The 21,565-nt window shown below is 36.0% G+C and overlaps 1 protein-coding gene across 1 annotated transcript in view; it reads left to right on the forward strand.

Moving 5' to 3' along the window:
- The window catches only part of LOC145683901 (uncharacterized), a 90,892-nt gene extending 71,783 nt beyond the window's left edge, over positions 1 to 19,109 (forward strand). Inside the window, exon 2 of the mRNA XM_081755557.1 lies at positions 15,979 to 19,109. Coding sequence (XP_081611683.1) covers positions 15,979 to 16,444 — 466 coding nt within the window. The 3' untranslated portion in view covers positions 16,445 to 19,109. The remainder of the gene's footprint in view (positions 1 to 15,978) is intronic.
- Positions 19,110 to 21,565: the final 2,456 nt, after the last annotated feature.

Raw genomic sequence — 21,565 nt, forward strand, 5'->3', positions numbered from 1 at the left:
ACCCATCTTGATCCCCATAAAATATCATGAAGTGCTTCATTGATTCTAAACCCAATAATAGTAATTTAACAATAAACACAATATATAATTTACTACGCACCTTGAAATGTAGAAATTAATGATTGTAATCCCCAGCTTTCCAATAGACCTTTGATTTCTCCAAATGAAGATTCGGATATCTTGTTTCTTCTCAAGCAATAATGGGTTACAATAATCAGTTGCAGTCCAAAGCCAAGTCACTAAGTTAAGCATAAAAATAAAAGAATTCATTAGTTAGATGCATACAAAATCCTACGCATGTAAATCCGAATCTACTTGTATTAAATTGTAAATTTAAACAAACTAAATTATACTACAGTTATAGTGACATCAAACATACATTAAATAAGGTATACAGGGTGTCTCAAAAGTCCCCTGACATAGGGTAACTCTGTTATTATCAGAGTTACAACAGAATGTAGGAGGGAAAAGCATATCCAATTATGATGTTTTCAATCTAAAGTGAAGGAATTTTTAAAATCGGATGACCCGTTTGCGCTGTACACTCTCTATGCGCCCAATGTGAAATGAAAATGCAACGTTGCCATTTACCTGGACCCACAACAGAAGTGAGTGAAGTTACTGTCTTTTACGCTAACATGTCGATGGCCAGCCCCCGTTTCAAACAGTAACTTCATTCACTTATGTCGTGGGTCCAGGTAAATGACAACGTTGCATTTTCATTTAAAATTGGGTGCATAAAGAGTATACAGCACATTCATCTTGTCCGATTTTTTAAAAAAGTGTTCACTTTAGATTGAAAACGTCATATTTCGAGATGTTTTTCCTCTTACATTTTGTCGTAACTCTGATAATAACAGAGTTACCCTATGTCAGGGAACGTTTGAGACATCCTGTATACATCATAAGAGGTTCCTTTCTTAATTCTACACGGATGTGGTTTCATTGAATGTGAGGTGGGTGATACACATTAGGCCTTTTGGGAGTACGTCACACGGACGACCGTAATTTTGTGTTCAAAACTTTTATGAACTGGTGGGATATGTGATACATATGGCCACGGGCTAGAATTTTCTCAGTATGTCAAATATGCAATCAGATTTCATGCAGCTTAATTTGGTGAAAAGCTATTGCCAATTGAACGTTACATTTACCTCTTTCTTGCAGATGTTGAACCATGCCGTTAGCACGTGAGGAAAGGATCGAAATAATCAAACTGTGGGGCGGGAGGAGTATATGTGCAGTGGTTGCCGATTGCAGAGTCATCCACAATGTGACTCTGTGTCACATGTTTCAGTGTCACAGTAATTAACTAAATTTGAGAAGACGGGCACATTCGTGAACATACATCGTAGCGGTTCAAACTCGCGGGACCTTGTTCCTTCCCCATTTTGAACCGGTACATGAAAATGCCATTTACTCCATGTTTGCCTGCGCCGATTTTGAAAATTCCTTCACTAATCGATTTCTCCCGTTGAGTACTACAAGAACCAGTTAAAATCTCGCGGGCCCTTTATTCTTCCCCATTTCGAACCGGTACATGAAAGTGCGATTTTTTTTCATGCTTGCCTGCGCCGATTTTGAAAATTCCTTCACTAGTCGATTTCTCTCGACGAGTACTACAAGAATCAGTTAAAATCTCGCGGTCCTTTTTTCTTCCCATTTTGAACCGGTACCTGAAAATGCGATTTTCTTCATGTTTGCCTGTGCCGATTTTGAAAATTCTTTCAGTAATCTATTTCTATCTTCGAGTACTACAAGAATCAGTTAAAATCTCGCGGGCCCTTTTTTCTTCCCCATTTTGAACCGGTACATGAAAATGCGATTTTCTTCATGCTTGCCTGCGCCGATTTTGAACATTCCTTCACTAATCGATTTCTCTCGTCGAGTACTACAAGAATCAGTTAAAATCTCGCGGTCCTTTTTTCTTCCCCATTTTGAACCGGTACATGAAAATGCAATTTTCTTCATGCTTGCCTGCGCCGATTTTGAAAATTCCTTCACTAGTCGATTTCTCTCGACGAGTACTACAAGAATCAGTTAAAATCTCGCGGGCCCTTTTTTCTTCCCCATTTTGAACCGGTACATGAAAGTGGGATTTTTTTTTCATGTTTGCCTGCGCCGATTTTGAACATTCCTTCACTAATCGATTTCTCTCGTCGAGTACTACAAGAATCAGTTAAAATCTCGCGGTCCTTTTTTCTTCCCCATTTTGAACCGGTACATGAAAATGCAATTTTCTTCATGCTTGCCTGCGCCGATTTTGAAAATTCCTTCACTAGTCGATTTCTCTCGACGAGTACTACAAGAATCAGTTAAAATCTCGCGGGCCCTTTTTTCTTCCCATTTTGAACCGGTACCTGAAAATGCGATTTTCTTCATGTTTGCCTGTGCCGATTTTGAAAATTCTTTCAGTAATCTATTTCTGTCGTCGAGTACTACAAGAATCAGTTAAAATCTCGCGGGCCCTTTTTTCTTCCCCATTTTGAACCGGTACATGAAAATGCGATTTTCTTCATGCTTGCCTGCGCCGATTTTGAACATTCCTTCACTAATCGATTTCTCTCGTCGAGTACTACAAGAATCAGTTAAAATCTCGCGGTCCTTTTTTCTTCCCCATTTTGAACCGGTACATGAAAATGCAATTTTCTTCATGCTTGCCTGCGCCGATTTTGAAAATTCCTTCACTAGTCGATTTCTCTCGACGAGTACTACAAGAATCAGTTAAAATCTCGCGGGCCCTTTTTTCTTCCCATTTTGAACCGGTACCTGAAAATGCGATTTTCTTCATGTTTGCCTGTGCCGATTTTGAAAATTCTTTCAGTAATCTATTTCTGTCGTCGAGTACTACAAGAATCAGTTAAAATCTCGCGGGCCCTTTTTTCTTCCCCATTTTGAACCGGTACATGAAAGTGGGATTTTTTTTTTCATGCTTGCCTGCGCCGATTTTGAACATTCCTTCACTAATCGATTTCTCTCGTCGAGTACTACAAGAATCAGTTAAAATCTCGCGGTCCTTTTTTCTTCTCATTTTGAACCGGTACCTGAAAATGCGATTTTCTTCATGTTTGCCTGTGCCGATTTTGAAAATTCTTTCAGTAATCTATTTCTGTCGTCGAGTACTACAAGAATCAGTTAAAATCTCGCGGGCCCTTTTTTCTTCCCCAAGCCAATATTTTTTTGTATATTTTGAATGTATTCAAGTATGGAACAAAAGTATTATATAATTCCCTTAGTAGGCTTCTCAACTTAATATTTTTCAACTTAAATTTTATTTATTTTAATTATTTATTTTCTTGTGACTCAATATTTAATTGCAATCGTTCATTGGGGAGAAGGGTGGCCATTCTCAAATATATAAATATAGTATTCTTAAAATTTATGTGTTCTCGTACTATTAGTTTCTTCCACTAGACCTGGAAATTGCAAAATTAATACCTGGAAAACCTGCAAAATTCAGGGAAATTGAGTTCCATATTTATGTATGAACACTGCTATTTACATTTTTTTTTTTCGAATAGGGAGAACTGTACGAAAGGGTGGTTTGAGAATAGTATAACAGTAGGTTTCTGGGAGTGTTGTTCGAAATGAAATCTTTAAGTTTTACGTCCCACTATTATGCTGGCTAGGCTCAAGATGACGGGGTGTTGTTCGGTGGGGGCCAATGTTGCCAATTTTGGGTAAAGTCGCTAAATAAGGGGAATTCGACCTCAACGATAGCGCAGGGTGACCATAAAATTTTCAGTTAAAAACGGGACAGGTTCTTGCAACACTAGACTTTTAGATCTACCTTTGTTCTTATCAGTGCCTTGATATCAGAGTTCCCCCTCTCTCTCTTCGTTACAGAGCGGGTACTTATGAAAAAGGAAAGACACGTTGAAGTTTGTTTAACACACAACCAACTGCTAAAACCTCTGCTGCCTTTCGAGCAGTACTGCGAACTATAGAGTATGTTTAATATAGGGATTTTCAGTTCAATTTTTGCCGCTTTGTTATTATTAATACTTTTAAAAGGAGTAAAGGTACTGGGTTTGTTATTTACTTCTTTCATTTACATAAAACGGGACGAATACTACTTTTTTCCATCTACTGACGGGACGGCCCCGACACGCCCCTAAAACGGGACTGTCCCGGTCAAAACGGGACGTATGGTCGCCCTACGATAACGACAAAAAAAAATCCGATTGGAGACTTTTTTGGGTGATTTTTAAATAACGATTTACCTACTTACACATTTAGCGACTTTTTGCTGCAAACAAAATGTTCATCTGTAGAGAAGCATTATTAGTTCAAAACAGTTTTTACGTTCTTTTTTTCTGTTTGTTTGTTTTAATCAGCGCAAGTGATGAAGAGTTTGGAAATACAGCGTACTCACTACTCCACAATCCTGCATTGTTATGTTACCCTTGCCCTCTAACGAAGAATAACTACAAACTTGATGTCCTTTAGTTCGCAGAGTTTCCGTTGAGAGACACACGTAATACATCATTACCGATAGCAACAAGATTAGCTATAGATGCGTGAAAAAAGGCGAAGAAGGTGTTTGTTATATTTGTCCTCTGGGGTCTTTTAATTATTCTGCACTTTTTCTTTTACAAAAAATTGCTTAACGTAAGTACTGTAGTGTTAATTATTTCGGAACTATTTTGACCACAACATGAACAAAAGTACCCGAAACAACCTGAAATGATCCCTGAATTAAAGGATTGGTTGCGCCCTGTTTACAAAGATGTGAATAGAACCAGCGGCGCAAATCTGTCTTCAACATTGGGGGGGAGGGGGGGGTAAGACCGTTACCATACTTTTTTTGGCGATGTCCAAAATACTTATGAAGTTGAAAAACAATGTTGTGGAGGATCAGAGTTGTCTTTAGCGTTAGGAGGCTGCAGATTTGAGGCTTATTCTGGGGGACATCTCACGTTCCTTTGTAGCAATCGGACAAAAATCATCAAATTTCTCCCAAAAAACACATTTCAAATCGGATTATTTGGGAGAAGTCCCCCTCAGTTCCAAGATTGGAGGGGACATGTATCCGTCATCCCCCCCCTGGATTTGCGCCAGTGAGTAGAACATATTGTTTAGTTTATATCTACAACTTTTACAATGCTTATAGACAATGAATTTCTCGATTATTTCTTATAGCGACTTTTCACCCAAAATTGGAGTCGTCACCTCTCGTTTCGCAAACTTATTGCCAACATTTTAGAAACTGGTTGCGGGGAGAGCTACAATGGATGATTCAAGTTATTTCGTCGCTTCCGCTGTGAACCTAAGTACAAGATTCCAAAAGTCACATTTTTTTGGTTCCAAACAATATGTCTGCTGGGTGAAAGCATAGACTGGAATGTGTTGCCTTTCCTACCTTATCTTTAATCCCATAGTAGCTCCTTTCCCAAAGTTAAAAAAATGCAATTCTTCCTTTCTTAATAGTACTTATGACCCAAAGTATTACGTAAGCATTGTATGTTACTTATGTAGCTCACAGAGCCGCAGCTATGGGCGAGCAAGCAAAGCACGTGTCCCGGGCGCGTGGTTGGAGGGGCGCCTAAAAGAGAGGTTATATATTAGTACTTTTCCTGGCGGTATTTAATACTTTTCATCAGAGTGCGAAATCATGAAATCAAAGTGAGAGGAAAAAATGAAATGAAATCTTTGAGTTTTACGTCCCACGGTTATGCCGGTTAGGCTAAAGGAGACGGTGATTATGAGAAATGAATGAAATGGTGGAATGAAGTAAGTGGGAGGAAATGGGAGAACCCCGAGAAAATCCACGCACACGGTGTTTGTCCACCACAAGGTTCACTTGGCGGGGCTAGGATCGAATCCGTGATCCCAAGCACCAGAGGTGAACGCTCTACCACTGAGCCACCGCGGCCCTAAAAGTGAGAGGAGACTGGAGGAGTGAAGAGAGAGAGAGAGAGACAGAGAGAGAGAGAGAGAGAGAGAGAGAGAGAGAGAGAGAGAGAGAAGAAAACGCTCGCACTTTTACACTTCAAAGTAAATTAAGTCATTTATTTTTTCTGTCCCCCTCCTCCCCCTCCCCTAAGTTCTGTCAAAGTAAATAGCTAAAAACACTCCCAGGCCAGAACCGCATCTACGTTGGAAATTTGATCGAGATCGGTCGGTCGGTGCAAGAGATTAAGAAAAAATGAAATGAAACCTTTGAGTTTTACGTCCCACAGTTATGCCGGTTAGGCTAAGGGAGACGCTGATGATGAGCAATGAATGAAATGGTGGAATGAAGTAAGTGGGAGGAAATGGGAGAACCCCGAGAAAACCCACGCACACGGTGTTTGTCCACCACAAGGTTCATTTGGCGGGGCTAGGATCGAATCCGGGACCCCAAGCACCAGAGGTGAACGCTCTACCACTGAGCCACCGCGGCCCCCGGCCGGGAATCGAACCCGGGTGTCCCACGCCAAAGGCGTGTTCATTAACCACTTAGCCACGAGGGAGCTCATCTGTGAGGCAGTGTAAACCCCCCAAAAAAGAAAGAAAATAAACGCACACTGGATGTTTGCGCAATTGAGGATCAAAACATTCTCAATGGAGTATGAGAAATAGTAAACGTCAATCAATGTGTGCTTTTGCTTATTCATTACTTCGTTAATACTTAATTCCTTCTAGAAATAGTGAAACAATACTATGAAGAAACACTAATTAAACTAATAACAATTACGTTGTATTTCTTACCATACCGTTTTTACCACCCATAGAATTTCAATCTAGCACTATACTGCATTAGTCACGCCGTAACGAAAGCTGAAATTCAAAGACCTGGCACTCGTTAACTGTTGAAGCTGTGTTGCAGCTACCTGTATATCACGCGGCCTGCGTTGGTACTCCTCAACATAAATACGTCACAGCCCAAAGCCAGGAAACATCACAAACAGAAGACAGGGGACAAGCAGTGCCTGACACTTCACGAACTCAAACCCACCAAGACTCAACTCAACATGACCTTCAATTACGTTCTAGAAACCAAACCAGTGCTAAGGCACAAACTCACCAACTTCCTATATGAAAACACAAGAAAAAAATCTAACGTTTTGGTTCCAAAGTGATGACATAACAATAATACTAAAAAGGTTTTAATTTTCAGTAACCCAAACATTAATTAACTAGGGAACATAACAAAGCAAAAATAAATAAATAAAAATAAATTAAATTAAAAAATAAAAACCTGACAAGTAAGCTCTCCCTGACTACTTTTTTTTTTAAATTTCAGTGAGGCTGTAAAATATGTCAATATCTTCGTTATATATATATATATATATATATATATATATATATATATATATATTTCATTGTAAACAAGTTCTTTAAACAAAAGAAAGCTCTGAGAGCGCTTACCTCTGACGCGGTAGGTCCCTGGTTCGATTCCTGCTCCCGACAAATAGGCTTTTGGTGAACACTGTAGTTGTGGTTATTCTTAAGACTTTCCAGTTTCCTTACATTTTCTTGATTCCACCATTATCATGTATCTCATCGTCACCTTCTCTCTTACATTGATGTACAATCATGGGGCGTTAAACTAAAAGAAAAAAAAATCTTGCAAATATCCTAGTAAAAATGAGTTTTCTAAACTACACTAGTGGCCCCGCGTAGCGTATTCGCTAACGCTCTCGCCTTCGGTGCGAACGGTCCCGGGTTCGATCCCGGTGGGGGAACTCGGTCGAAAAAGTATCAAAAGATTTTAAGTCCAGCCATCCTGAATGAGGTTTCCTTGGCTTTTCCTCATTCACAGCAGGCAAATGCCGGAGTGGTACCTAACATATAGGTCCCAGGCCGTTTTCTTCCTTTAGTTATGCAATTATGTTAAGCAGCCCTGTAGTAAAACTGCTCCAAGTAATAAATCGTCACATATAAAACGGAATGAATAAACACATAACATTCATTTTGCTACCTTGAAATGTAAAATGTTTCAAAACATTAATATTCAAAGATTTCTCAAAATTCAGATTCACCCATTCCATTGTCCTCAATCATTAACGAGTTTTACAATAGTAAGAATTGTATTCATAAACTACATTACTTACTTAGTACTATATTAAAGCAAGTTACACTAAAAGAATATATAATTAATGGAATATTTAACTAAAGTAATAGTTAACTAGTGTACTTACCCAAGCACTTGTTTCCTTCCTCTCTTCTTTTCCGTTTGTAAACAACCTCGTTTCGCAAGCAAAAGACGGTAGTTCAATGACGTCAGCCATGGCGAAAGAAAGAGGTGTCTATAGGCGGCCTGGATCTCACACACAGATGGACGTATTTAACATATAGCTGAAGTATTTAACATACGTATACGTATGTAAAATACGGAAGATTGTTAGATGTCAGACATCCTCCAGCGACATGATGTAATATCTAAGCGGGTAAAAGGCAGTACCTATGTAGTATATGGATAAAGTACGCTCCGTACAGATTTCCTTAGTAAACATAACGAATCCTTGTATTTGTACAATATACCGCTGTCCGGATAATGGATTTTTCTCAGTGTGACGAGGACAAACATATTAATAATGCCAAGAATCACATTATACACGGCAGACCTTTCCTCATTATTATATTTCACATTCAATAACTGATTTAGAGAAGCGGTTATACGAGTATAATTTCCGTTTGACTATACATATACAGGGTGTTTCAAAACAACACCGACAACGTTTGGGAGGTGATTCCTGACACCGATAAGACGAAAAGTATAGACCAACCTGGGTGCACAAATGCTTCCTTTCGAAGTTATAGGCTGCCGAAAACATGAAAAATTGGACTTTGAAGGTCCATAGCTAGAAAACTATGGGACCTACCGTAGTCGGGTCAAGACTTCACACAGGAACTAGTATGTGTTCTATCCAAATATCCATGTTTCAAAATCCTGCGGTACTTCTGCAATAATTTTTATAGAGGTAGTTGGTGAGTACTTCAAATTATATACCCGTAGAAAAACTCCCTCTATAAAAATTGTTGTGTGAGTACCTTAGGATTCTGAAACATGGATTTTTGGACATGATACATATTAATTCCTAAATGAAGTCTTGACCCGACTGCGGTAGGTCCCATAGCTTTGGAGCTAGGAACCTTTAAAGTTAAATTTTTCATGTTTTCGGGAGCCTATAACTCCGAAAGGAAGCATACTCAGGTTGGTCTATACTTTTCGTCTTATCTTGGTGTCAGGAATCACCTTCCAAACGTTGTCGGTGTTGTTTTGAAACACCCTGTATAATTGGAATACAGTACGTATAAATATACAGGAATAAAGAATAAGGAAATAACTGCATTGTTCAAATGGGAATGTGGATCAGATTCAATACAACAATTTCCTATTTAAATCTGTCATTCATAATACTAATTAAAGCACATGCAGTAAAATATTTTCTGTAAGCAAAGAAATTTGAAACTCCAGAAAATTGAAATATTTGTTATAAATAAAGAATAAAATTCTTAAAAAAAAAAAAAAAGAAAGAAAGAAAGAAAGAAAAGAAAATGTCGTTTCCAGTTCATGGAGAATAATAGGCACGAAGTTACCGAAATCTTAAAATTTTCGAAAGTCAGAGTTCCGTTAAATGGTTTTAATCATAGTTAATTACTTGTTAGAAATAAAGAAAAATAAAAAATATAAAAAAGTAAGAGAAAGAAAGACTACGCCTTGAAGGAAAGATTTAGGTACTATTTAATTATCACTTACCGAGATCGTAGCAATTAACACATCCGAAGAACTGACAAGGTTATTATTGGATGATGCACTAGCTCCAAATGATATCGGTTTATTTAATTGCAGTGTTTATATACAAAAAGGATTTGTGATTAAAAAAAAAATAGTAACGTTCAGAAATTACAGTGTGTTGAATCAATCGAAATCTATTAATATTCACCGATTCTTCGAACAAGATTACGTCATTTTGTCTTAAAGTGGAAATGATATGTTATCCGTTAAGAAAATAAAAATGGCAAGATGACGATCGTAAACCTAGCAACCCGTCTTGTATATTAATTCAGAATCAGAGAGTGTAGGAGGGGTGAGAGAAAGGTTCTCTTATAAATTGAAGGCGCTTAAGTTTCCAAAGTGGTGGTTTGTATGAGTTTAACCTGCAATTTCGTAGCTACCGGTATCCTATTAAATGGGAGGCAGCCACACGTTCTACAGGTAATTAGCCTGTTGCTGCTGAATCGGTTATATATCTACCTGCTTTCTCTGGTTGCTATTATTTCTGGGCAGCTACCGTGCAGGTCACGTATCACGCTGGCTATTAGCGTCCTTCTCAAACCAAAGTATATAACTGCCGGCCACTTACTTAACATTTTGATCCTCCACCCCTTGAGCACACAACACAAACGCACAGTTAATAATCTTGTTATACAATGCAGTAGCTACTACTTTGTTTGTAGTAGTTAGTTAGCTAATTCTTTTGTCCCTCTTGGCTACGTTCTTCTCGTTCTCCCCTCTTTTGCTTTCATGCTCAATTACCTTTCATTTTACTCTTCTTCTTCTTCCTACGTGTTTCTTCAGTAGCCAATAAAGATCTGATAAACATCTCTTAAACATTACATTGCTAAAAGGCATCTTTTTATCTTCTGATTTTTCTAAATAATCCTGGACAGCCTACCAATTTTCACGTGTTAAGTATACTGATAAAGCACTTTCTTTTACACTCCGAAAAGGCACACAAAACATCAATTACTTTTTAATAGAGTTGTCCAAAAAATGTATTATTATCTTTTTCCAACTTTGTTTTCACGTTCTTATTATTAGCAAGATTTTAAAAATAGAATAATTAATTGAAATAACTTCTGTAAAATGTGAGATGCAATGAATATTTGTACATTTACCCGAAATTTTCAGCTGCTCCTAACATAAATCGGTCAATTGTTATGTTTCTTACGTACTGTTTTACTCAAAACTTGGGCGCATTGCAAAACTATTATTATTATTATTATTATTATTATTATTATTATTATTATTATTATTATTATTATTATTATTATTATTATTATTATTATTATTATTGAAAAAGATAGATTTGCCATAATTACCCTCAGAAATCATCTATCGTGTTCCGAACAAGAAAATGCGCTCGCGGCTATTAACATTTCACGAACCACTACAGTGAATGAATGTATTGCAGTAAACGTCGCCAACACCTAGTGGCTCACTTGCCGGTAAATGTCGATCGTCGCTATAGCGACGCGTCAAAGGATTGCCGCTAGTGTGACACTGGCGGTAGGGTTTCGTCGAGTCGAAACAGATATCTAGAGTCGGAGTGTTGAAGTTACCACAGCGTAGCAGCGAGAACTTCATTTTGGTCCGCGCTCCTTCGATTCGTCCCGGAGAATCGAAAGGGACCAATACGAACTACCACCAGTAATGTGCATGCGGTTATTATTATATTATTTTTTCTTGATGAATTGTTCTTAAAGTGAGGTCCAGAGGTCAAGAGTAACCCCTGCTTCTACATCATGAAATGAAAAATCTTGAGATGAGTGCGTATAATTGTATGAATTTAGATGTCAACTGTCGCCGATCATTTGAGAGTGAATATGGGAGAACCATGAAACAAAGTAAATAGACGCCCGTCATTTTGTTATAAAATTACATGGCGAGCGAATTTTATTTTATCCCAAACGATTATCGTTGAATATAGACTACACGGTTACAGAAGAATTGAGATTAGCCAAATTAGAAAGACCTCAACAATTTATCCCTCTACAAGCGACATTTTCTCATCGACTCAGTGCCCAAGTCGGCAGAGCACGCTCCTAGCTATCAAAAGGTCGATGGTTCGCGGTCATCCGGGGTACTGTTTTTTATTTTTTAATTACTTTTAGACTAACTTTAATAAATAATTTACTCATATAAGCGATTTAACATATCTTGTTGTTCATTGGCGTTTCGGCGCGTCTCTGCCGCTGATGGGCAATTGTGGTATAATTTTCAAAACAGAAGTGGGGCCACCACGGATCATCGCCGCGGGGCCACTAATTTTTGGCGAAATGTCGCTAGTTGCCCATCGGTGGTCCACCGACGCTTACGGCATGAGGATATAACCTATAGAGGAATCTTAATATTCTATAATACTGTCCAAATAAGAATATACAATAGATATATTGGATGGTTTTGTAAAAAGTTCTTTGAACGTATAATTTAACATACAGAAGAAATAGTCATGTATCTTCGTAACCAAGCTTGTTGCATACCTCTGAATTTTAGTTTCAGAATTGTAACCATTAATGTATGGCTCACTTCTGGACACTATCAATAGGTGTATATCTGTTGTATTCGATATATATGAATAAAATAAATTTTCAAGTAGTATCTTCGCGTAAGATAAAAAAAAATACAAGAACTGTGATTGAATATTTACTCCTTATGATCAAATACTGTCGAAGCCTAACAATATTAACTATTCGTGGCATTGGAACTGATCTTACACTTTGCTTGGAAGAGAAATTGGCAAATTGCAATAACCGATTATTTTTATTTCGGGATTTGAGATAATTTGATTATCTTCTTCCAATTTTAGCAGCGAATTTGTGTGAGATGGGATTTTCATTTATCCGAGACAATATCATTAGAGAGACTTGAATCTGGAACAAGTACACAAAACACATGTTCTATGCACTTGGCCACGATGGGTCACAATAAACCTTCAAAGTCACTGACTGGATAGCAACATAAATCTAGTGCTTCGAAGCCCTGTTCTGTTCCTGAAAGTCCTGTTGTTTCTACAAGTGCGCAACTATGTCTGATGTAGAATAATAAAAGGTTCACTTAACATTTCATTCTTTAATGTACACTCGTGTATATATAAACCCACTTAAATAATGTTATTGCTAATAATAATGTTATTGTTGAAGTTTTAAAATCCTTTTTCTGTACAAAAGCGATTGGAATTTTTAATGATCTTCCATCAGGAATAGGTCTCGGGACCATACGCGCCGAGAACGCACACGTTAGCCAGTAGATCAGCCTGGAGGCTTAATAATTAGAGCAACCTACATTATGCTTTACTTTTTGTGTAATTATGCTTTATTTTTTAAATTATGCTTTATTGTTAATTTCTGTCATTGTTTTATGTTAATCGTGTATAATGTAAAATATTTACTATACATTAAATATTTTAAATGTCTTCATCTATTTATTAATATTTTATGCAACCAGTTTCGTTCATAGTTAATGAAATTTCTACTTAATGCATTGTAAAGAGATATGATTTACTCGAGTCAGTTTTTGTTTCACTTATGTGCGCCTTAGAGGTGTAGGGAAAGTAAAAGATATCACACACACACACACACAAAAAAAAAAAAAAAAAAAAAAAAAACAGAAAGTGCTCAAGTTCAAGAGGTACACATAACAATATAGTGTGGAGTTCTTGTGTACTATTCACTGTTAGCGGAAAGTTTTTTTCTTTTTTCTTTTCTCCTCCACATCAAAGGATTACACCGAAAAGTTTACAGAAATAAAAATTAGCTTTTCATTGTTACATTGTTATGTTCTCAATGATTTTGCTTTGTAAATATTGGTTTTTTAAAAAATATTAATATAGTATGTTAAACTTGCAGTTATACAGAATTTTCCAAGAATTGTGCTATATATTTTAAATTATGCTTTATGCTTTATTTTCTCAAATTATGCATTATTATACTTTTAAAATTAGTTTCTTCTGGACCCGTAAATAACCACAACCATGTTCAAGGTACCAACCATATGTCTAAATTGCTATTATGCTTTTTATGCTTTTGGGTTGCTCTATAATAATGTTATTGTGTAGTATTATTACTACTATGCTTAGTAAAAATGAATTATGATAGAACATTCTCTTTATTTGATGTCTCTTTCTAAGTTTCGTTGTGAAGGATTTTGTCATCCCAACTTAGGATGCCAGGTATATTTTTAAAAGAAACGAAAAATCCGCAATTTTACGCATACTATTATCTTAAAGCTTCCTCGTATGTATATTTTCACGTGATATAGTTGTTGCGTATTTGGTGTTAGGGCGAGAACTAGCAGCGTTGGAAAACCTATGTCAACTGTACACAAAAGCTAGAGAGAAAAGAAATTAAACAAGCAAACGAACATGCTACAAACACACATATTTACACACGCACATGTACTCAGTCGAACATGGTGTGCAAGGCGCTAATCAAGATCCCTGCTGAGAGATGATGTAGAGTTGTATGTCGCTAAGGTGCAACACAAGAGTTCTACAAACCAAATGACTTTCAAATACACGTTTAGGTGGCAATAAAATGCGGAAATTAATGGGGGTTTTCATTTTGCCCCCCAGCTGTTCTTCACAAGACTCGTACACAACACTTGGGATTGTGGGATTTTTGTTTTTCATTCTTCTTCTCTAACCCACAGAGAACTTTATGGTTTCTGAATTCGGTAAACGATGTAGTAGCACGCAACGTTTCTTAAAAACTAAAGTTAAATCAACAATATAGAAATCACTTAGCAATATTTTTTGTAATAAAAAATCGTGGCTTGTAGGAAAGAAAACAGTTAGTAAATGGAAGAGATATATGAACCAAATGTATAGAGTTATTATCATTCCAAAGACACGTAAGTGTCTTTCAGGTATATAATTTAAAAGCACATTAAGGTAACTTTTCTTTTTGTTAAACACATTAGCATATTTTTTTCTTTTGTTTTTTAAGTTTACTTGAATGATAACAAACTATTACTAAAAAATAAATGTAATCGATTGTAAAATCTGGACTATAAAGAGATTTTATAGTATAGTCACATGTGAAGTAAAAGAAGCCATAAGAAATTCTACATACACTAAAAGTCATCAACGAAGTAGACATAAGAGTGTTTTATGAAGCACAATTAAGATTTTAATTTACGTGTTTATAGCAAATCAGATATTATAGATACAGTATATATACTTATATAGTCAAGAAGGCCGCAATGTTTCTAATAGTTGCTGCTTGTCCGTAGTAAATAGATCTAAAAGGGGGAAGGCGGAGGAAGAATTAAAGTTTAGAAGAAAAGGTCCTAGACGCTGTCAGTTTGGGAAATATAGTATGTAGTATAGATTGACCGCTATGACATTCAAAGATGGGCCGGGCCGTAAGTACCACTCCTTGTGAAGTCCCAATACTCAGGTTTGAGTCTCACCACAACGATTGGTGGATCCTCCTATCTGGGTGTCACTTGATATTTCCAGATCCGTAACATTGCTTGGATTTCCAACTTTTAAGAGTTTTTTTTTTTTTTTTGTGGAAAACTAGTTTCAAGTGTGAGGTTTGCTGATCCCTACTGACTATCCTTTGCAGCTTGAAAAAATGTACAATTCTTCCTGCTTGAGAATGCAACATACCTTCAACTATGTTATGCAGTCAACAAATATTTTGTAACCATAAATTTCATGCAGTTTCTTAATAGTGTGTTCTTCAGCAACTAACAACAGACCAGTCCGATTTGGTGAGTTAAATTGCTGAAAATGATTGCTGGCACTGGATTCAGCACCAAAAGAAACAGAGAAAAAGAGGACTTTATTGGTAGACCCTATACAGGGTGGGAAATAAATTAGGGCAAAGTGCGAAGATAGAACGTAGAAAATCTAGAAATGCCATGTTAAGTTTGAAACGAGTACAGGGATTGAGATCAAATGTTGAGATCAATGTAGCAATCATTTTCAGCAATTGAATTTACCAAATTGGAATGGTCCCTTGCGAGCACTGCACACCCTCTGCCTCTTATGTATCAAGTTGTCCCAGGAAGCCCTTCATTTTATCAAATATTTCACAATAGAAAACTACGGCGTATATCCAACTGCTTTACGTTGTATTGTAACAACTGGATCTGGAGGAAGCGATAGTTATTGGATCTTATGATAAGATTAATTTACTTAGTATTTCTTACGCTTTGTGATAATCATACTTTTTATGCTTATAATTTTTCTCCTTAAGTATTTAGGGTATAAATTTACTTAAGTAAACCTCAAACTATTTTCTTTCTATCTTCGTTAGGTATATCCATTCAAAGGAGAAGCCATTCAAATGTTCAGAATGTGGAAAAGGTTTCTGTCAGTCGAGGACTTTGGCTGTGCACAAGATTCTCCACATGGAAGAGTCACCGCACAAGTGTCCAACATGTGGCAGAAGCTTCAACCAAAGGAGCAATCTAAAGACTCATCTTCTCACACATACAGATATCAAACCGTATAATTGTTCCAGTTGTGGTAAGGTGTTCAGAAGGAACTGTGATCTTCGACGTCACAGTCTTACACACAATCTTTCAGGACAACAACTGGGGTTTGGTAGTTCAAGACCTCTCGATTTGGGACTTTCAATATCAGAAGGTGTTGCCTCAGATGTTGGTGTTGGAGGAAGAACAGAACAGAATTTGTGTGATGCTGCTTTAGCTGGACCATCACATGGTGTAGCAGCAGCTACTAGCTTTAGTATTGAAGCAATTATGAATTCTACAAAGTAAATTTTCCTTTAGCTCTACATTGCCAATGCTTAGAAAATGCATGTTGGTTTAGTCAATATTTGACTTTCTACGATGTTTCGAAACACGATTTTACTTGTGAATAAAATATTATGAACAAATACATTTAATGTAATTATTTTGTTTTTCGCATTTTTATCCATGTTTTACATACTCATATATTCATGTTGTATTCAATGATGTGTGCATACAATATTAAGTTGTATGATGTAAGTAATGATACACATAAACAGTTGTATTTAGTTCACTATAGGCATAGAAGTGATTACCAATATTATAATCTAACAAATTTATGTAATAGGTATATAATATTGTTACCTAAGGTTTCATTGTTTCTCATTGTTTCTGAATAGCTGGAAGGAAGGCAATAGGGGTAAGTAATCTACAAAGTACCAATGTTGTTTATGGAATAATCTTGTCAAACAAGTCCCACAAGAGTTCCTTATAGTTTACTTGTGCTCTTTTGAATTCAGAAATCTTTCATATTAGCAGTCTTTCCACATAATAAGGAGTATGTTGTAACACATTTTTATAATATAGATCTTCGCCTAGCAATTCCTGCTGATATATCAGAAATATGTCTGTCAAGCTAGAACCACCACTTTCAAAGCTGAGAAACAAATATCAATCGTTTGTGTTATCTTCGTGCAGGATTGTGCACCAAAATAATAATCGTTTGTGCAACTATAACTATAGCAGTTCCAAGCTGCAGTTCCAATTCGATGTTAATCTAGAAAAGTCAACATGTCCAAATTACTGGTCTTAACCAAAAGATTTTTATTTTAACTGATTTAACCAGAAAAATATTTTCTTTGTGCAACTATAATTACAGAATTATAGCAACTTTGAAATAGAAGTTCCAGCTTGATGTCAAGCTAGAACCATTCTATTCGAAAAGGTGAACATTTATACAAATGAATAGTCTTAACCGATATATCTTCGTTTGTGTTAAATTATGCAGCAAACATTTTGTTTGTGCAGTTATAATAAAAAGTACAGCTATTTTAAAGTGACGATTCCAGAAAATTATCGCTATTTTAAAGTGGATCGAACTAAAACCACCGCGTTTTGAAAGAATTATTACCTGTACACGCTAATAGATTCAATCTATAGGTCATCGTTTGTGCAACAATTGCAAACTATTGTTTCAGCTCTTTAGAAGGCCTAATGAGATCTTGTCTTGTCTTTACCTTCCTATTTACTTTACTAACAATTTGCTTAGTAAATCTGAAATGCGATTAAGTAGATACCTTGAAGATATGATCTTTTTCCAAAATTGTAGTTACTAATAACCATAAATAACAAAGTCGTTGTTGAATAGAAGTTTGATGATCTTACATCTAGAAAGTAGCAAAATTTTTAGATAGGTTACAAATATTGATTTTAGTATTTTGAAAAAAAAATTTTTTTTTCTAATGGTAGTGATTCCAGCTTAATGTCAAATTGATTTTTTTTATTGCTATAATTTTGGAATTATAGTTGCACAAACTAAATATTTCGCAGCACAATCTACTATATAAATGATGATTTATCAGATAAGGCCATTCGTTGGTACAAATGTTGACTTTTTGAATATTGGTGATGGTTCTAGGTTGACGTCAAGTTGGAACCAAAATTTCCGAATTGGTATAATTTTATAATTACAGTTGCTCAGACGAAATGTTTGCTGCACAACCTAGCACAAAGATCTATAGTATAATCATTAGAGTGTACAAATGTCGATTTCTTTAAAATAGTGGTTCTAACTCTACATCAAACTGTTTCCACCATTTCAAAGTTAGTATTATTTCGTAATTGTAGTTGCACAATCATTGTTCCTGCACAATACTGCACATAAGTAGCAGAAGGGGTTGGTATTGCTTGATTGGTGATTTTAGCTTGACATACACTTCGGTATAGGTTTGTAGCTTCCGTTTGCTAAGTTGATCTTTAAATGATTTTTTTTTATCATGAAATGCGACGATTCAGTTTGAAGTTCTTGGCATGTATCCTATATAATGAAGGAAATAGATAATGAATGCAAGTGAATTCGTTATTCGCCCTGAGAATTTATTATCCTTCCTGATTCTAAATATTTTACTCAACGCTACCGTGGCTAGAAGTGGTCGAAAAGCGTTCAATTGGATAATTTGTTTATTAAAATGCACTGTTTATTCTATTACAGATATAAAATGACTGTGTAACAAAGCACTACGAACGAAAAACAGTTACTCGTAATTCATTAAAATACTTTGAAAAGAAATTATTTACATGGTATTTTACGAAACAATTCCACCTCAAAGTTATACATTAAAACCAGACACAAAATATCACCTACACTAATAGCAACCCACCAGCTTTCAGTGCAGCATTTAATAAATAGTACTCTTTTTTCTAATTTTAGAACCATATTAACTGTCTACTTCATCTTAGTACAATTAAAATGGACTAAACCCAATACGTAATTTATTTTAATTGGCAATGCAAGTGAAGTATTCATTACTAATGAAAAGTAATTTAAGGCAACATGTTATTTGTGATTCATTGAAAGTAACTCCTATTTTCTTATCGAATTATGTTTATTACAACCGAGAAATTTTTCGGATATAATTTTGCTAGACTTAGAAAACTAAACTTGTCTTTGTATATTCAATAAAACTATGTCATACAAAAGTTCAGTAAATTGTGCGTTTTCCTAGGTCTGCACGCATAACTTTTACATCCTTATTTCACATTAGCAGTAATGCGTTCGATCTTTTGATTATTTGAAATGTTCAACGTCATGATTCCTTGATATTAGAACTGTTTAATCCTCAACAAGAAACTTTTATTTTAATATTTTCAATAATTTAATACTTCCTGAAATTACAAACCTGATATTAGTTTTCCGAATTTTTTAAAATAGGGAATTTCGAATGATTTTTTTTTCTTTCAAAACAGTCCTTTTTCTTCAAAACGTATAATTCAAATATCTGTAGTGGCAGTGACTAAGGCGAAATTGGGAAGCAAACTACTCTTATTCTATCCTCAAAAATGTTTTAAATACATATAAATTCAATTTTTATTTTCTTCTTTATAATGTTCTGACACGTCTTTTCAATTTGGTGATTTTTCTTTCTTTCACTAGTGTAAATTACTATTTGAGAGCATTAGGCTGCCAAGCGGGAAAAAGCACTCTACGCAGTTGTGTTGCAACTCGTAAATGTTGTCAGTGTATTATTTGTTCAGAGCTGCGTTTATGTTTTTAAATACTTTATAAGGGGTGTTTGAAAAGTAATGATAATGAGTAAGTTGTTTAACGGTTATGGCTTAAACTTATATTTTTCTACATAGTCTCCTAATAAGTCAATACATTCAGTCTATCTTTTTTAAAACCCTGAATATCTTTACAAGGGAACATTCTGATTTGGTAAGTTCAATTGCTAAAAATGATTGCTAGCACTGGATTCAGCATCAAAAGAAACAGAGAAACAGAGGACGTTTAGTGGCAAACCGTATGCAGTGTGGGAGATAAATGAGGGCAAAGTGCTAGGATGCTTTTCGTTTTCTGGGACTGTAAAGAGTCTTCATGACAGATTACCTACCTACCACAGGGACAAACTACTGTATTACTAGTACCTATTATTCCCTTCTCCTAACTAAGTTACGAGAGGAACTGAAGAAGAAAAATCATGGATTTGTTACAAAAGGGGTGCTGCTGTTGACAGACAATGCACCAGCTCATTTCACCCATGCATCCATGATAAAGGCAGTGGAATTACGATATGAAATATTGCCACACCCCATACTAGCTGCACCAAATGACTTTTTTTTTCTCTTCCCAGAAATGAAGCTTCTACTTAGATGATGCCATTCTAACAGTAGGAATAACGTCGTTTCTGAGGTTAGACTCTGGTTTCAAAGCCAAACTGCAGACTTTTACAAAACGGAAAGTGAAGAACCGCTGGCAAAAATGTTTCGCTAGGCACGGTGACTACGTAGAGAAGTACTACTACCATCATGGATCAGAGTTCTGCAGAGTAGATTTTTTTCTAGGTGACTGCACGAACTTCTTGATACCTCTTCGTACATCCTAATGGCAAACCCATCGAAGTCTACTTTCTTGCAGTTTGTCTACTGCCTGCCCTCACCTTTACTCTTCCTCGGATCACTTCATTTTCTATTTTGTCCTTACACATATCCACACATCCACTCAACACTCTCATCTCGACAAGATGCAACATCTGTTCCTTTCTTTTCTTCGCAGAGAATAGAGGCTGTGTTTCAGAGCTTTGTAAGCCGGGGCTTCTGAATTCTGATCATCGACTGTCTTCCGCTTGTACACAGCACAATATGCTTTCCAAAGTTTATCAGTTCCCCCTCGTAATTTATTATTCGGCTTCTTGTACATCCTTTTCCTTCCTCGGTACAACCCTATTTCCATATCTTCTTTCTTGCACTTTATTAAAATTTAATTAGGTTGTTGTTCCGATACCCGACGTTTCTTCTTCAGATTGATGCATAAAGCTTGAGCTGTTCCACCGCCCTTGTGTCTATTTTTTTTCTTTTTAGAATTTAAATAATTATATAATAACTAGTATCAATTATACGCTTCGCTGCGTTAAATTAAGAAAAAAATAGTAATATGTGTCGTTAATCAGTCACTTTTTACTATTACTAGAGCGCTCTTTCATATCAGTCATTTTCGATGATTTTTATATATCCCCCCCTCCTCTCGCCATGTTGCAGGGCACGGCATCCGAAGTGTCATTGTTCATCTCAGTGTCATTTGTCATTGATATTGGTCATTTTGATCGTTATATATATATATATATATATATATATATATATATATATATATATATATCCCCCTCCCCCAAGTTGCGGGGATGCATTTGGATTTAAACGGCATCAGAAGTGTCACTGTTCATCTTAGCAACCCCGAAAACTATGGATTCGACACTAATATCGTTCACTTTCGATCATTTTTAAATGTTTTCCCTTCCCCCACCTTTAAGTTACAATGTCAAAGTGATATGACAAAAAAACATCTCAGGTTTAAACTTCATCCAGGTTATAAGTTTGATCAAGATTAGTCCGTTAGTTCAAGAGTTATTAAGTTTCATTTATTTTTATATATTTCCC

Source organism: Thermobia domestica, chromosome 4 (genome assembly GCF_964235325.1).
Source record: "Thermobia domestica chromosome 4, izTheDome1.hap1.1, whole genome shotgun sequence".
Taxonomy (NCBI): Eukaryota; Metazoa; Arthropoda; class Insecta; order Zygentoma; family Lepismatidae; genus Thermobia; species Thermobia domestica.